This window comes from Tyto alba, unplaced genomic scaffold (genome assembly GCF_018691265.1).
Source record: "Tyto alba isolate M040663 unplaced genomic scaffold, T.alba_DEE_v4.0 Super-Scaffold_48, whole genome shotgun sequence".
In the NCBI taxonomy this organism is placed as follows: domain Eukaryota; kingdom Metazoa; phylum Chordata; class Aves; order Strigiformes; family Tytonidae; genus Tyto; species Tyto alba.
This window is the reverse complement of record NW_024881324.1, coordinates 7,683,016-7,700,937: the sequence shown is the minus strand read 5'-3', so window position 1 is coordinate 7,700,937 and position 17,922 is coordinate 7,683,016. Positions and strand designations below refer to the sequence as shown.

The window sequence follows — 17,922 nt, the reverse complement described above, 5'->3', positions numbered from 1 at the left end:
TGCCACCGGAGGAAGGAGTGGTATCTGCCTTACGCTCTTTGCTCAGCTGTGGGTCGATAGACAAATGTATGGAAAGGCTGAAAGGGGAGAAACGAAAGTGAAGCAGGTGGAAAGCAAGAGACAAAGATTCAGCCCTGGCCCTAGTAAAGCTGCCTGCCCAAACACCACAGGACAGAGTTGTGTCCATCTACTAGCAGCCAGTTCGGCATCGGGGGGAAAGCGTTACAAACCGCAGTGCGTTACCCCAGCTGCCATGAGCTCCAAGGCTGACAAGCCAAGAAAGATTTTTAGTTAAAACTGCTGTAGGGTTATGATCTCAGGATAGCGTTCCTTTTGAAGCGACCTGTTAAAACTTTGGGTTCTCACCAGAAGCGTCCCCTTAACTTCAGGAAAATATCTTCCAAAGAATCCTTACTGTTGATGAAGCTAACTGGCAGGAATCCCAGGCGCAATCCCTGTAACATTTTCTTTACTGAAAAGACAGGCTCAAACCCAAACGGGATTATTCTGTCTACTCTGGGGCTAAACCACTGTAGGGAGAATGGGCTAAACAACAAATGATGAATAGATAGCTGCGTTGAGAAAGAGCAGACCTTTCAAACTGAGGTGAAAACTATGGATGGTGCTGAGAAGACTGACCTCCCCAGCTGCCAGCATACCAGCCAGAAGAGCCCTGCAAAGCAACTGGGAGGAATGGTCTCTGGAGGAGGCGCAGCTGCCCCGAATGGCCACGGCGTGCAGGAATGCTGAAAGGAAATTAGAGACGTGTTTAGTGTAGAGAAAGAGAAACGTTACCAAATAGAGCCGGGCATCTGGAGAACGTCAGCAGCAGAAGCTAGCGCACGTGGATTTTTTGCCTGTGGAAGTAGGCATAAGGAATTAAGTTTGTTACGAAATGCATCGTAAGTATGTGGCTCAACGAGTAAAGAAAAGGAGCGATCTTGAAATGAGACACCCTACTTATAGACTGTAAGAACCCAGATCAAAGTAAGCGCTGGCTCAAGATAAGGCGTGAAGTCTGAAATGGCTGTGCAGAAAGGGAGTTGTTCAGTGAAACTTGGACACTGTTGGGAAAGAGAAGTCAGCCAACAGAGGGAAGGGAAAATATTCTCTTCCGTCTTGATTTTCCACCTCTTAGTGGAAAAACTACATCGTTGCAAGATTATATAAAAACAATGATATTAGCTGAAAAGAAACTAAAGGGAGTCTGTATGAGATTGACTATGATTTCAGCTGTGGGAAGAAGTTTTCACTAATGTCTGGAATAGGCTTGTGAATTATATTCCACCATTTGCAGCTACAGAAAACCAGCCTTGCAAAAGCACATGTAACCTCGGTTGTTCTCATACAGACTGTAGTTGTTCTCTTCTTGTGAAATCCTGATTTTTTTTCTGGGGTTAGGTAATTGGGAAAAGGATTTTTGCTCTTTCATGAACATCAACGTGCCCCGAAAAACAACTGCCAAGAATGAGGTGCTGGTTCCACCAAGTTTTTCTGTCCTCTTAAGGAAGGGCTTTTGGTATCATCTGTACCATGACCTGACAACATCTATTAAGCAGCATGCATGGTAGCAGAATATATTTCTGGTCCCCCCTAAACCTTTGGCATTACAGCAAAGCAGGAAGAGAGTTACATTATACAGGCCCCATGCTATCGTTAGGTAGCCCAAAGAGCAATCTGTGAAGGGCTGCGGGAAGCGAGTGCAATTCAGGCCGATATTCCTCTTCTGGCCACTGAACACAGCTACCATATGGAACCCTCTACATCTCTGTCTTTGCTACAAGTAGCAACTGTGGATGAATGTCTCTCACTTGTCAGCATTCGTTAGCTTGATCAGTTTACGTGCCCTGTGGCTAATCAGAATTAGCTGCCAGCTATCCCAGACACAGGGATGGATGGATGGATGGATGGATGGATGGATGGATGGATGGATGGATGGATGGATGGATGGATGGATGGATGGATGGATGGATGGGAGATACCAGATGAGAAATGACAACTTACTGCTTCAGCATTGAGAAAAGATGAGAGCTGGAGAAAGTGAAGACTGATGGTGGGTGAGGGGAACAGGGGTGGGGACACAAGGACAAAATCATCTGAAGCCATCCCTCCCTGATTTCCTTTTCCTGTCCTTAGTTTCCTCTACCCTCTGTTTTGTTCTGGGCCTGTACCACTGCAGTCAACAGGAATTTTGCAGCTTTACTAGGGCCAGGACTGAATCTTTGTCTGTCTTTTGCTTTCCATCTGTTTCATTTTTGTTTCTTCCCTTTCATCATTTCCATACATTTGTCCATCAATCCACAGTTGAGCAAAGAGCGTAAAGAAAATACCACTCCTTACTCTGGTCAGAAGTTCCAACTGCTCTTTATCTTCCCAAGGCATGACACAGATGACGTGGTTTGACACGAAGGAATGCCCATGTCTTCCCATGTATTCTGAGCAGAAGGATCAGTTGCTCCACTTCATGACATGGAAATGGAGGAGCGACACTGTGCACCCGGAGTTGATGCCTGAAGCCCCGCCGGTGGGGCAGAGCGTTCCACTGACTTCCTTTCTTCAGTGAAGGGCAGGGAGAAATGTCACAGTGCCTGCCAGGAATATCCATCTTGTCAGCAGCGTCCCCAGTGCATATCTTGCTGTGTCTGACTGGTGCACACTGTCACCAGCACGTCTGACTTCATCTCTTGTCACAGGAGCTGGAGAAGAGGAGGTGCTGGCAGCAGTGAGAGCATGGGAAGCAAAGCAGTGTATTTATTTTGGTGTTGAGAGTGTCAAAAGAAAGACAAAGTGTTTAATTTTACAGCACCTGAAATCCAAAAGATGCTTGCAATGAAGGTTTTTAATGCAAAATTTAACCCAAAGCATGCATTTTATGATTGATCAAAATTAAAGTTTTCTTTAGGTTTCCAAATTTTTACTGAGCATTTTTTTAAAATTAGAATTAACAGAGGAATCAAAGCTTTATTTTCAACCCAAACACAAAACAGCATCATCCAGTCTGAGAGAAAAAGGTAAAATGAACAAATACTGTATAATAAAACCAACAGATATTAAGGAAATAATCTAATATATTACATTTACGTTAAGAAAAAGCATAGGAAGAGATAGAAGCTCATAGCTCTAACAGAGTTAATTGATAAATTTTCCACTGATGCTGGTGAAAAAGAAGAATGGATAATTTTTTCTTTTATTTTTTTTTAATAGCATTTAGCATATAGGAAGGAGGCCTGGACATCCTATAGGGGAGAAATATTTCATACTGGAGGAGTGGAATAAAATATGACTTTGTATTTGTGACAGAACACCAATGAGTGTCCTGTTGCTCACACAAACTTGTATTTTTCATTGAATAAAATGCATTTAGAGACTACTTAGGGAAGCAAGTGCCTGCCCATAATTGTACACTGGGAACCAAATTTCTGTCTCTCACTCTTCATTAGGTTTGGTAAGTAACACCACTGGACAGGTACGTTGAATCTATAAGAGTGCATGAGAGCAGGATTTTACCCAGTGACCCAGCTAAGGGCACTTTTCAGGCTGCTTTTCTTTCTCCTTTTTGCTCCAAATTCAAGCTGGACCTCAGTCAAGATGGATGTTTGCCACCTCTCTTATCAGAGATCTGTTTTGACCGTCTCTCAAGCTGTGCTGGAGGCATGAAAATTGTCCTCTATGTCCAGCATATTTATGGCAACACTGGACCCAGAAAGTGGCTGTGGTGACAGACACTCTTCTGACACTTGGAAGTAAAAGAAGTGTTAATTGCCAGTGTTAGGAGGAATAAATGCAGAATGTATGCACCTAAACGTTACCCTGCCTGAGAGATGCTGCTCAAAGCTACACCAGCTGGCTGAGAGCTGTGTGTTTAGGTTCCTGGGTAGTACATTGCTTTTAAGAGGCACTGCAGTTTAAACCTCCCTCAGCTCTGAACAGAGCTGGCTTACAGGCTCTGTCAGTGGTGAATAGACTAAATCTGTTCTCACAGTCAAATTTACATCTGTTTTGAATGACCTGTTTGGCTTTACCTGGATGGGGTGCTAAGCTCTGCTAGGACCCTACCTCTGCCTCCACACCCACCCTGGGTGCCTGAGAGTAAGTGGCCCTCTGGGATCAGAGGTGAACAGCCAGTGTCCCCGAGGCAGGCGCAATCCCTGTCTCCATCAAGCTGAAAGGTTCCTTGCTGTGGGGGGAAAAAACACCAAATGCAATGTCACTGATCAGATCCAGCGTTTTCTCCCTGTCTCTGATGCAATAGTCTTTTAGAAACTTCAGCCCAGCATTTAGCACGGTGGATCAGACTAAGCCATCCGTGAGAGGAGCTGCACAGTTTTAGCTGCATTTAACTCTGTGACCATTCTGCAGATAATCCCTTCGCCCCACTCGCTGAAGAACAGGGGCCAGGGAGCTCTGTTCCCCATCTCCTATCACTTAGCAGGAAGAAATAGTTTCAAATGACTGTGGGAACTTGGTCATTGCTACCAACAGATGAAAAGTCATATTAATAGAAATAAACGAGCTTAGAAGCAGACTAATGCAGCTATAGCCAAGAAACTGATGGGAAGCAAAAAAGGGGGAAAAAAAGTAGCAAGAATAATTCTTTATATTGCTCAGATACATTTCTTTGTCCTCCTCCGACAGCTAGATGTGTGCTGTGTAGCTCACGTTCCATAGCTGTCAGGAAAATAAATGATACACTGGTGGGTTTATTTACATTTTTGTTGCTATTCATGTTAATTAGCTGTATGCCATCCCTTTTTCACCTCAGGAAACACTCCACTCCCTACCCAAATACCTTCCTAAATTTCTTTATAGTGTGGAGAGCACGGCTGTGAGTTCACAACCGAGTGATACCATAACGAAAACTTAGGTAGATGGGGCTGTTCTCACTTCGGTTATTTCCCGCAGTGAAAGAGGAGGTACAGACAACGATGTAAAAAGCGTTGCTGAGACTCCACCTGGAAAAGTCAGTACAGCATTTGGGGAAGAGGAGTTCAAACTGGAACAGACCCACAAAAGGATTACTGGGAGGACTGGGGAGTGGTCAATATTTGCAAACGAGCAGACTATAAAGGTTCAGTTTGTTTAGTCTAGCAACATGAAGACTGAGAGGGGATATGGCTGTTTATGCTTCCTTTCAGGCCAGTTAAAAGCGTGGTGCTGCTCAAGTTCAAGGAAGACACTAGCACGAGAACAGATGGCTGTAAGCTGTCTTTCATGCAGCCCTTTTGTTCTGGGCTGCGTTAGGAGAAGTGCTGCCAGCAGGTCAAGGGAGGTGATGCTTCCCCTCTGCTCAGCACTGGTGAGGCCCCACCTGGAGTGCTGGGTCCAGTGCTGGGCTCCCCAGTAGAGGAAATACACGGGCTTACTGGAGTGAGACCAGTTCAGGGCCATGAAGGTGGTTAAGGGACCGGAGCATCTGATGAGGAGAGGCAGAGAGCTGGGGCTGTTCAGCCTGGAGGAGAGAAGGCTCAGGGGGATCACATCAGGGCACACAAATACCTGAAGGGAGGGGGCAGAGAGGACGGAGCCAGGCTCTTTCCACGGGTGCCCAGTGACAGGCCAGGAGGCCGTGGGCACACACTGGCACACGGGAGGTTCCCTCTGAACGTCAGGAAACACTTTTCCACCGTGAGGGTGACCGAGCGCTGGCACAGGCTGCCCAGGGGGGTGGAGGCTCCCTCCTTGGAGATACTCAAAAGCCGCCTGGACCCGGGCCTGGGCAGCCGGCTCTCGGTGACCCTGCTTGAGTGAGGGGCTTGGACCAGGTGAGCTCCAGGGGTCCCCGCCAACCTCAACCCTCCTGTGATTCTGTCTTGGAACACACTTAGGCTGGAAGGGAGTTGACTTCTACCCCCAGAAGACTGAATGGCCTCTTACACAGAAGTCCAGAGGACTACACCTAGCTAATTGTAAGACAGCTTGATTGTATGAGATGCCAGGATAGCAGGGAACCTGTCCTGCTGACCCTACCAGACACACACCATTATGCAGTCTTTAAACACCATGGTGATGATAATAGTTTATGGTAATGGAAAGAGAAGGAAAAGGAAACAGTTTTGTACTGTTAAAAAAGTAAAATCACAGGGTCCCAAAGGAACTGACATCACCTACCCCTGGTTAATGTAACTATGAAGTTACGAAAAGGGATTGATGTTAAGTCAAGTAGTCTTTACTAAGAGATTTATAATTGTTCATTTTTTTCCCCCTTTTCTACTATATATTAGTAGAAATTGGATGCTTCTCCTAAGAAACAACAAACTGCCACAGCTGGTTTGTAACATTATTTACAATTTAAATCAGCAGACAGGCCCCAGCGAACTGACAACCCTCCCATTATTCCCCCTACCCAGAAAGCTCTCACTCCTCTTCATCTTTATGATAAGGAATGTCTGGTATGCAAGCGTCACTCTAGCACATCCCTGCAGTTCTCTTGTGATTATGTGTCCCAAATCGAGGCTAAGGACACTTGTGAGCAGGGAGCTGGCTCACGAACACTGTCCAGAACATCACTAGGTATTATGCATTTGATAAATGCCGGTGTGTGCCTTACCACAGGTAGAAAAAGTGAGTCTGCAGTCTCCAGGTCTCTTCAGTTAGCAATCAGATACTACACAAAGTCTGTCTAACATACAGCAATGCTCAGGCTCTGTTTTCAGAGCCGGGCTTTTTGCTCTGTAGGGATGAATGGGAAAACTGTAAATATAAACAGCCTGATTAGTGGCAGCAGCATCTTGGAACAGAAGTGCAGCATTCCTGTTAACCCTTTTGCACTCACTTATGGTCCCCATGTTGGTTTACTTTCTGCTTTCAGGGAGAAGCTCAACTTTGCTGGCTACCCTGCATGAGACTTGGAACCTGGGCTCTGCCCCTGGGAGGAGGAGGAGGGTGGGGAGGGAGGAGTGCATCCACCAAGCTTGCTTACCAAGTAAGCTGAACTATTAACCATGCTGGCCAAGCCAAAATTTCTCCTTACGCAATTACTTTTTTGTGATGCCTGCAAATATGTGCCCTAGCCAAATGTGTGTTATCTTTCTAATGTGTGGAGAAGAAAAGAAGCTCTTGCTTGAAAGAGATGAGAAAGGAGAACAGTACACACTGGGAGGTCAGCACGTAAGGAAGCTGAGCAAGGCAAAGCCTTGAGAGAGGAGGTGGAATTGCAGTTGTTAAAGCATATAGAAATCAGCTCAGCACAGATCTTGGATCCACCTGCTGACTACTGAAGTCAACAGGAAGATTCACATTAAGTTCAACAGGTTTCATCAGCTCCTGCATAAGGTGGAAACAAATGCTGAGGGTGCTAATTAAGTTGCATAACAAGACTCAGAATCTTTAATTAGAAAACAAAACACCCCATCAGTTCTCCCCAGCCTGAAGAAAACGTACCAAATATAATCATCTCATAATCAACAACAAAAAGATTATCAGCAACAGATCACACTCTTATTTTTAGATTTAAAACTGTCAAATAGTGCAACCACAGCGCGTCCTTTGTTGTCATGTCACTTCAAATTTCATCCTCTGATTCATGGCAAAAAGGCTTGTACTTTACAGGTGAAAAAATTACAGGAACAGACAGCCTATGTGGGCTTCCAAGCTTCTTGTAGTTTATCTACACTACCATTTGACAGGGAAACTCAGACCAGTTACAGGAGTCATCCACAAAATCCAATACAGGAGGATCTCTGGATCACTGGGACCAGTCTGCTGCTATTGCAGAGAACCACAAAAAAAAAGCCAGTGACTTGCAAGTCAGTGATTTCTGGTTTAGTTTTTCCCACAGTCACTATTACAAACAGAGATGCACAGGGGGAACTGGGGAACAAGGGTTCCTAGAACTGTTAGTCCACACACACAGTTTAAATTGTACAGTCCTTCACCCTTTTCTCTCCTGTGATAAAGCTTGCACACCTGTGTCCCAAACGCATTCCCTGAGTGACTTAAGTCTTTTCCTACCATTCATATTGTGACCTGAGGTTTCCTCCTTTTAATCCAACAGTAAAGATGAAAGGCTGTTTTAGAAAAGAACCACTGCAAAACCAAAACATGGACAGAAGCTCCAGGGAAAGGAATCCTTCTTCTGAAACAAAAGTGGAGTGAACACACATACACACCACATATTGTGACTAAACAATGGGAATATAGTTCTGGAAGACACTTCAAAGGACTAAACAACCAACTGAGAAGAATGGGTGAGGGATGTGCAAATGGCACAAATTGGAACAACGTGGCTGAATTGCAGAAATCAAAAATTTAGGCTTATTGTCAAGAAAAAAGACTTGAGGTTCAAGTTCAATACGAGCGAGAGGGTGAAAGTCCATCGCTTGATATAGATGTTTGAAAATAATTCAGTTGCATGGCTTTTATTTCTCCAGTGAAAAAGATACAAGAAAGCCAAGATTTACTTCTGCCTTCAAGGTATGCTTTTTCTAAGTGTCTGGTTTTGGATTTTATTTCAGTAACACTGACATGGTGGAAATATGAGAAGACTAATACCAGCCGCATTTTAATGATAACACCATCCAGACGCTGAACAGCTTTAAGAACATCACAAAATAAATGATAAATATACCTGGAGCTCTAATCCTGGGTCTGGGGCAACTTCAATTTCACTTTGGCATACGAGAGAAGAAACAGTCCATATTTCACCTGGTCTTTAAAAGCCAGCACTCCTCCATCTGAAATGAAACAAAAAGTGGCTAACTAAGCAGCAACCTTAGAAATCCTTTCAGACAGTCTTCTCGGGACCTAGAACCTACAGTGCCGTCTGTACCACAGCAAGAACACCATAACTTTCCTAACCTGTTGGCTAAGAGCATTAACCTCCTCTTGAGGATCTGCACAAGCAGTTCAGGTATAAGGTCTCCACTGATGCCAGCCCAGGGTGAGTCTTGCCCCAAACTGCTGGTTATTGGGCAACTGCACATCCCAAAAGGGAGGTGTGGTACCAATCCACTCGGGCTGAGAGACTCTGAGGAACCAGGCAAGGGCTCAGTATGTTATGAAGGAATAAGTAAGAAAAGCTAAACCATTACATTAAATTTGTTTCACAAAAGATTCATGATGTTGAAAGTCATAAATAATTATAATAAATTCTAAACATGCACAGGCCTTTCAGCACGTAAAAAAAAAAACATAGCAGCATTCCCAGAAATTGTCATTATAAAGGCTGCTGCAGAGACTTTTCCAGGGCAAACCTCTGCACTAGCCTGCATCTCCTCGACTTCAAGCTCAGTCCTGTGGCGTTTATTTATGTGGACAATTCCATTCACAGTACTCATGACTGCACAGATAAACTATTAATGACAGGGCAAGCCTTGACTCAAACAAGTCACTTTAAGGAACAATAACAATAGAAAAAGACTAATACATATATTTGAAATACTTCTGGCTTCCTAATATCATGCTGTAAGTTGAATGGAAGTTGGTGCAGAACTCGCTGAAGAGCTCTATTTCCTACCTAATTAAGAACAACGACAAATAAGGGAGCCAGGCACATCCTTTTCATATGAAGATGATTATAAATTTTTAATACTTAATCTGCCTGACTCTTTCTGATAGATTTCTTATAAAGCACATCTTTAATGACATTGTATTTCTTCTCATGTTACCTCCTCAGTCTGTGATAGTAAAAGACACAATGGCTCTTTGTTTCTTACTTTCAATACAGGTCAGTAGTTACTAAATACCAGTTAAATTCCATAGTCCATGTTATTCAGGAAATCATGCTAGGCGAGCATTAATGTTTCATATGAGTTTTATTTTTTATTTATTTATATTTGGAACAAAACCCAGTACCTGAATTACCTCCTGTGATTATGTAGGTGTCATAGTTGTTTCAAGATCATCTTTTTTGTATTAGAAGTTTTAAAAGGAAGTTTTAATAAAGGACATCTTATCTTTTTTCTTTTTTTTTTTTTTTTTTTATATCTTCATGGTTTTCTCAAATAAATTCTTTCATTTTCCCAGCTATAATTTTCTCTTTCTAATCCTATATCCTATATCCTGCTTAAAATTGCCTGCCCTTTATTCATTACAAGGCATATAATGATATTTAGAGGATTTAAATTGGTTTACAGAATCTCCTGACTAGCAATATTTTCCTGATTAAAAACCCAATATATTCCATGAAAGCAGAATTTGTTCTTACCTCAACTCACTGCCCGTATAGCACTCACTGGTGACCAAAGAACAAAAATTGCCTACATTAAGATGGATCTCAAGAAAAATGCTATCTATGTATTCAATTATGGGGAGCATACTTCCCTAAAACACTTGATTTGCTTCAAAACTTCATTTTCTACATATTTTTGCTACAATTACAGAGCTGAAAGTAATAGCTGACCTAAGGATTACCATCTGAAAAGTGCCTAATAGTGGCTGGGAAATCTGTTCAACTGTAGGTTATTCCCCTGCCAGAGGTCAATACTAAATCAAGAGGCTAACAGCCCTTATCGTCTTGTCCATTTTTCCAGGCTGAAATGCTTCACCTCTGAAGAATGCATTCCCTTTAGTGGAACAATGGGTGTGCTCTGACTTGGTGGAGTTAGCCCTCTCCTTAAGCCACAGACACCTTTCATTAGTTTTTTCTCCTTTTCAATCCCCTCTCCTCCTTTCTATTGTCAACATGAAAAAAGTAACTTGATCACTGCAGTGGGGCTTCACAGCAGTACACCTCCTTACAGAGCATTTCAGAACTCTGAAACCACACATCTTTGTGGAGCACACTGGAAGCAATTACCTAGGAATACACTGTGGCTTAGAAAAGTATTAATTTCCATGATTTGTAGGAAACACCAAAGGAATTAGTAACAAGATCATCAGTAAAATGTCAAAACTTCTTCCAAAATCAGGAAGGCAACTCCCAGGCAAGAGGGTAATTAAACACAGACTCTCTGCTTTATAAGGCACCAACCTTGTAATGGGAAGTCTGAGAGCTGGTCTCAAGTGTATCAAAGGCTTCCCTTGATTCTCAGCTCTCCTCTCTGCAGCTTCAGGGCCAGGACATTTATATCGTGTTTGCCTCAGAGGGAGGCTGGAACACCAAGTTCAAAAATATCTGTAAATCTCTTGGAAAGCAGTGGTGAGAGAAAGGCATCAGTGCAACGCAGCATCTGCTCACTGAGAACCTCTCCAGTAGTAGCTAGCTTTAAAGCTGTTGAGGAGAATCAGACAGGTTATACTCAGGAAGCAGTCTAGGGAAAGCCTGTATGTTTATGTAACAGTATCAAATATTAACATATTACTAGCATATTATTTGAGATAATTAAGTTGAAGATGTAACGCGGAACGGAGGCATGGTCAATGCCCACTTTGATGGAGAAACACAGAACTGGCAAGTATTCCCTCCCCCTGGACTCATGCATGACCCACAGCAGCCCACGGCAAAGGGAGAAATGGTGGGTTGGTCTTCGGTTTAACGTATTTCAAGGTTAAAGGTTTACATGTTTTGCACATTTGGAATTTTGATATGCAGGTAATGATGATAATTCCCCATCGCGTTCAGTAGCACACAGGGTTTGCTGAAGAGGAATCAAGCAGACAGCGCCTGTTCTCAGCTCACCTCCAGCGGGTCTGAGCCAACCTTCCGCCCGGCGATGGCTGGGCATTGCCAGGTGAGGCTGGCTGATACCTTCTCTCAGGTCTGCCTGGCCTGTTCCTCTTTACAGTCAGTGACTGCGTATGTGGCATGACAAATTTGGAATTCTTCCTGCAATTTCAAACCCTGTACATACCTATTTCTCTACTTCGTTTCCAGAGCCTCGTTTGTGCCTTCGTGCTGGCTCTGCAGCTTTCACATCAAATTAAAACAATCAGTCAAGGCGAGGATAAAGCTCCTCCAGTTGCTGGGGGCTATACATTCCACCTGGAAGATCCTCCGTTCTGGTGGAAGCACTTTTGAACACAGCTGGCCCAGCCAAGAGAGCCTGCTGCACCAGATGAGCTGGTGACTCAAACAGCAGTGGCTGGGGCTGGACAGGGCTGATGAAGAAATTGCACGATAGACCTGACAAGAAGGTTACAAAAGACAATCTCTTACAAGTCATTTCCCACCAGATTTTTCTAGAGTAGGACAGTGGACTCTATATAGAGGATTCTGGTGTATTTATAGGGGAACTGAAGGTAACAAGGGGAAAAAATCCTATTAGCACATTTAAACTACCTACACAGGGGCTAGACCTCAGGCTCCTGCTGCTTTCTAAATGATCTACCACTTCTGAGATGTCCAAATGAAGTGTGAGATTTAGAACTCCTTTGCAAAATCCATATATTTTTGCTGTAGTCATATTATACTCCTGTGGAGGCAAGCTGTGATGCGCAGGCGATGTGTAAATTACAAGGATGGGCCCCTGAGAAGAGTCAGAAAAACCCCCAAACATTGAAGAGAAAGAAAGGGATGCAAATTCCTCCTGTGCGGGGTGCAACAGCACCACAGCCCATGGTCCCAGAGGAGAAAGCTGCTTTTTTACCTCTCAATCCTTCCAGAAAAGAAAGGTCTCCTGGATTCAAGGCCATCGCTCTTAGTGGTTTGGGGGCTGGCTCATCAAACTCTTAGTGGGTTTGGGGCTGGGCATTACAGGAGGTCTCCTCTTAACTTGAAATCAGTTCATGTTAAAAAAATGCTATGGTGGTGTTACGTCCACGCTTTGTAAAAATATAAACATCAAAGTGATGTGCACAGCAGTGTGGCTGGAGGGAACGGACAGACGATCAAGCGGTCGGTCAATGGCCAGAATGAAGTTACCTTTTTTTTCTTTTTCCTGTATCTCTTCTTTTTATTCATCATTCTGAAAAATTGATTATATTCTTTACATAAAATTATTTTGTTCACAAGCAAAACAAAAAATATATATTAGAGAACACAATTTCATCACATATTTCTGAAACTGCCCTGTCTCCTTTATTCCTAAACACTGCAAACATACCCCGGTATATTTATATGCAACGACAGCAATCTGACATCAGCACTTAAAAATAAACCAAATAGGAATTGCAGTGTGTGCATGCTCAGACATACCAATCTATAGTAGGGGCTGAAGAGAAGACATTAGGGGAACACTGTCCATTATAATTGTTTGGTTTGAAGCCAAATTGTTAAAGCATGAGGTGCAGAGGGTTATGCAAAGTTTAGTTTAGGTTCTTGTTTAGTTTAGGGTTTTTTTTTTTTTTAAATAAATTCAACAGTAATTATCACTGAAGTGATTAGACACATTTGCCATGTTACATTCTAGATCAAATGGCCAGCACTCTTTTCCAAGGGTAAGCACACATCTAGCTGTCCCTGTTTTGAGCATATCCAGTCAGACCACAAAAGCATCACCCACCTAGTTATAGGTGCCCCTCACCCTTTCCCATCCCTCTCTCTGAACCCAAATTTTTGTTCTGTTGAAATCTGTGACTAAATGGCAACAGATTTGCAGATGGATAGGAGCAGTGCACATCCCTTGGGCCTTTGGAAAGTAAATGGCATTGAGGTATCATCCTGAAGGCCATATATATCTACAGTAGCTATCGGGGAAACGTGCATATATGCACAAAGGAAGAAGCAAGAGTAAGTGAAAAAGTCAAAGGCTTTTTAGTTTGGTATCAGCATGTTGGTGGATCTCTGTCTCCCATTATCTCTGAAATTCTCGTGTGGCAAAATAAAGATTTCAGGTTTACTGCTGCACTTTCCCTTACGTGCTGAAGAACTCAGAATTTTTAGTACGTGGTTTTATACAGTTATTTATGGCTTCTCAATTTAGGCACCTGCATCAAATGAATTAAGACTGAATGTAACGGTTTCTTTGATGCAGTGTCGTACAACAGTGAGCACCAAGCTTTATACTAAAAGGAATCCAGCTGCATCATTCACAAAGTCTACGTTTGCTTTCAGAAGGTATGTGAAGCAGAGACTGCAGGGGATGGCATACAGCAAACTAAGTAGAATAAAGGCACGATGTTTATTTTGCTTACAAACCCAAACATCAAATGATTTCTAGTCATATACCAAAGGAGATTGGAGAAGAAACGGTAACAATGGGAGTTTTTGTTGATTTCAAAACAGCATGAGTCAAATATTTAAAAATCAGCGTTTCAGCTGCTGGAAAGTTGCCCACATGGCAGTAGGCGCTAGGAAATTTGCCCATCCATGAGCTCAGTAGCAAAAACAAGCTCCTGGTACGCACAGAGGTTTGAGGAGATGAAAGCTCACAGCCCACAGTTCAGAGGAAGTGCTACTGAGATAAACTATTAATTATGTATGAATATAGCACTGATGGTATTGCATGCATTTTGAAACATAGCATCTCCCCAAAGGAACTGTTATCTAATTGCTTTTATGTCCCTCAAAGACAGATATCTCCTTGGCACCTAGAAAGGAATACCTATATAGTCCAGGGAGCTGCTTCTCTGAGTAAATTTCCTTCCTGACCCCTCAAGAGGGCTCCTGCTCCGCGCCGAACACCTCCTACTGCAGAACAGCCAACGAGTATTTCTGGTCCCACCAAGGCACCTACTGCATGGCCTGGCAGTAGAGATGGCTGGAAAAGATCAAATGTGCAGGTCCATGGATTTTTTCAATAGCAACAAATGACCCTACAAGAACTTTTGCAGGGTATCTCCAAATAAAAGAGGAAACTATCTACAGGGCAACTGCAATAAAGGTATTGGATTGTAATGGAGAAAGATATGAGGAGATTTCACTAAATTATTCAGTATCAGAGTAAGCAAATCACACTTTATTGGCAGGTCACTGTTCAATTAAACTTTACACATAGCTGCATTTAATAGATGTGTTTTGTTTATAGAAATGTTAACATAAGACAGATTAATACATTGTCTGAATTAGAGGGATAAACCACTCTGGTTTAAAGCAAGTATTTGGTAAATCACTTGTGCAGCAATACATGCAGTTATTAAATATCCTGAAGTCAGACCAAAACCAGATTAAAAATTTACTGATCGAAAGATTGCCTGTGAACTTCAAATTACATTAGTTAATATTAATGATTTCAGTGACTAAATAAATTACCCCAAAAGTTTTATGCCATTTTAATCTACTTGTCTCTACCTCAGTTAGCATTTACATTTATATCTAACTTCCTTTTAATGCTGAACCGCCTAAGTAATCATTTTACCAGCAGGTAGATACCTAAAAATGCAGCAGTGACTTCTAGTGGGGGTGTTAACTCTTCAAAATAATTCAGATATATCTTAATAGCCACTGTGCAATAAGGCAACAGAACTTGTGTGCACACTGAAACTGTTTTCAAGAAAATATAAACTGATCTAAACCTGCTGTGCATTCACGATCAACAAAACCTCATTTGGAAGTTAGGAAAAAAAAAATGAGGCTGACATCTCCTTTTCCCTATTCCCACCAACTTTACAACTTTCAGTTGAATCTTGGAGTTTGGGGTGCAAAAGCACCATATTAGTGACAAGACGGAGGCAGGCGGTATTGGAAACCTCCCAAGCATAGCTGTGTTAGCAGCACAACCAAATCAATTTTATATATGCAGAAGTATCTCTGGTCTAAACACGAATACTTCAGGGGACTTTTAGGGAGAGCTGCCCATGCTGGTAACCACACACCGAATTATCTCTAGGTAAAGACACAGACTTGTGTATTATACAGGAAGACCAAGTGTTGCAGTACAACCCTAATAAAGGTGGGAATAAAGTAGCACAGAGAAGAGTGCTCCCAGAAGCGTGCTTCCCCGGTATGGAAAAAATAGGCTTTGAGCACCAATTCACTTCATGTAACTCACTCATCGGCGGTAGCTCTCCCATCGCAACGACCTTAGCTGCATTCAGGCAACCTGGAACTGAAGCTTCCATTTCTCCTATTATTTCGCCAAGTCAGTCTCCTCTCTCATGCAGAAATCCTGGAAACAGAAACTCTGTCACTCTCATGAGTGTATCTACCCTTAAGGAAGAGTAATTAAAACGCGATGAGAAACATAAACAAACGATGCCTCCCTTTCTCTCCCAGGTGCTGGTCTTTGATTACTCCATTCCAAATGCCGCTGTTATTACTTGTCAAAAAGTACCAAAAACGTTTGATTGCCAAGGTATGCAAAACTTTTTAAACACCAGCCAAATTATCTGTTTGGTTGATTCTTTGTTGACTATGGCCTGCAACGGCCAGGTCTTCTCCCATGGATAGGCGAGAGATTCGACGTAAGTTTTGCAGGAAGAACAGCGTGTTGGTCAAAGAGGGCAATTCCACTCAAAGCCCAGAAAATGCCTCCTCCCTACACGCCTAACACCAGGACATCGTGTGCTTTATGGCCGAAAGCAGCTTGAACCTATAGCAGTAAGCATCTAAACCCATTCAGGTGGAGCTATATATCTTTACTGAATGATCACCGCTGTCTAAAACGACGAGGAAATTGTTTGCCATGTAAGTCAGTCCGACAGGATAAGAAAGCCCATGGCTAATTAGAGGGTTAAAGATGGGAAACTCCTCAGGTTTCCCTAAGCATATTACAGCCTGGCTGCACACATCTGTTACTACAACACGACCCTCTTTGTCAAAGGCCACAGCCGTGGTATATATTTTGGAGGGGAAAACGAGGTTCAGACCGAAGCTATCCATCTGGCCAACAAGATCCATCTCCGCACTGAATATCTTCACGCGGGTGCTACTGCTGTTCAGTCCTTGAGCTTTCAGGTGCTCTATCACGGCGATAGCACCCGAGGTCTGGGAGACCGCGACCCCTCTTGGGCTGATGAGCTGAGACCGGATCATCTGACACTTCTTTAATTCCCCCTTCTTGAAGTCGGCCGTCAAGCGGTACAGGGCGCCTGCCTCCGAGTCAGTCAGGATTACTTCGCTCTCGGGGGTGGCATCCAAGCCCCACGGCAAACAGAAACCCTCCCGGATGGCCAGGACCCCCCGGCCCTCAAAATCGAAGGCCTTCACGGCGCGGTCTCCGCCATCGGTGACCACCACGTGCCCGTCCGACGTCACCGTCACATCAAGCGGGTACTTGATGTCGTTGCCGGCGTCCCCCCGCTCCCCGAACCGCTGCAGGCAGGAGCCGCTCGGCCCGAAGACGTGGATCCTCTTCTTGCCGTCGTGCGCCACAGCCAGGCGCCCGGACCTGCGGCAGGCAGCCACCCCGGTGGGGTTGACCAGCGACCCCCAGCCCCCCAGGGACAGCCGGAGCCCGAGGCCCGCGGCGGCCGGCCCGGCCTCCCCTCCGCCGCTCCTCCCCAAGGCCGAGGGGCCGCCGGCGGGACCCAGCACCTCCAGCAGCTGCAGCAGCGGCAAGCAGTCGCTGGTCTCGGCGGAGCCGCAGACCCGCCGGCAGAAGGGACACTCCAACCGCCGGCGCTCGGTGCCGCCCAGGGCCCCCACGCAGCCCCGACAGAGGACGTGCCCGCAGGGAAGGTTCCGCGGCCGCCGCTGCCCGCCGGGGCCGTACCGCTCGAAGCACACCCGGCACTCCAGCAGGCTCAGCTCCGCCTCGTCCTCCGCCGCCATTCCCGCCGCGGGGAGGCGGGGCGGGCTCGGAGGGCGGTGGCCGAGGGCGGGGCGGGGCCCGAGAGCGGGGCGGGGCCTGGGGGGGGGCTGGGCCTGAGGGCGGGGCGGTGGCTGAGGGCGGGGCGGGCGCCCCCTGTGGGCGAGTTGAGGCGCGGAGCGGGCGGGCAATGGCGGCCGGGGGCAGCCGCCCGCCGGCAGCGGCGCTCAGCCCTGCCCGGGAAAACGCTCCTTCAGATTCCCTACAGACACCCTGGGGAAAACGCTCCTTCAGATCCCTACGGGCACCCTGTTCCCAAGTTACCGCGCTGCTGCTGGTGCTATTTACGCCCGTATTAGGGTCATGGTGCCGCCCGCAGTTCGTTGGATTTCTCGTGCTGTTCAGGGAAGCTTTGGAAAACGCAATGAAAACAGTTACAGCTAATGACTAGCAGCCGCTTTTCCCAAAGGGGTACGTC

At 44.8% G+C, this 17,922-nt stretch overlaps 1 protein-coding gene across 3 annotated transcripts; it reads right to left on the bottom strand.

The window, feature by feature from the left end:
- Positions 1 to 706: 706 nt before the first annotated feature.
- Positions 707 to 17,491, bottom strand: NHLRC1 (NHL repeat containing E3 ubiquitin protein ligase 1). 3 transcript variants are annotated; one of them, XM_042806812.1, is made up of 5 exons: positions 15,747 to 17,491; positions 12,465 to 14,516; positions 10,910 to 11,976; positions 8,567 to 8,672; positions 2,979 to 4,177 (listed from the first exon to the last, which is right to left on the bottom strand). In XM_042806812.1, exon 1 carries the CDS (start codon positions 17,465 to 17,467, stop codon positions 16,313 to 16,315), a length of 1,155 nt encoding a protein of 384 aa, XP_042662746.1. In that variant the 5' UTR covers positions 17,468 to 17,491; the 3' UTR covers positions 2,979 to 4,177; positions 8,567 to 8,672; positions 10,910 to 11,976; positions 12,465 to 14,516; positions 15,747 to 16,312. The 3 variants fall into 3 exon arrangements, with proteins under 3 accessions (XP_042662745.1, XP_042662746.1, XP_042662747.1); XM_042806811.1 differs by lacking the exon at positions 2,979 to 4,177 and adding an exon at positions 707 to 746 and having other exon boundaries at positions 10,910 to 14,516; XM_042806813.1 differs by lacking the exons at positions 10,910 to 11,976; positions 12,465 to 14,516.
- Between the last annotated feature and the right edge of the window lie 431 nt (positions 17,492 to 17,922).

What these genes read in the sequence shown, in the direction of transcription:
- NHLRC1 (XM_042806811.1), bottom strand. Translation starts at nt 17,467, where the DNA reads ATGGCGGCGGAGGACGAGGCGGAGCTGAGCCTGCTGGAGTGCCGGGTG.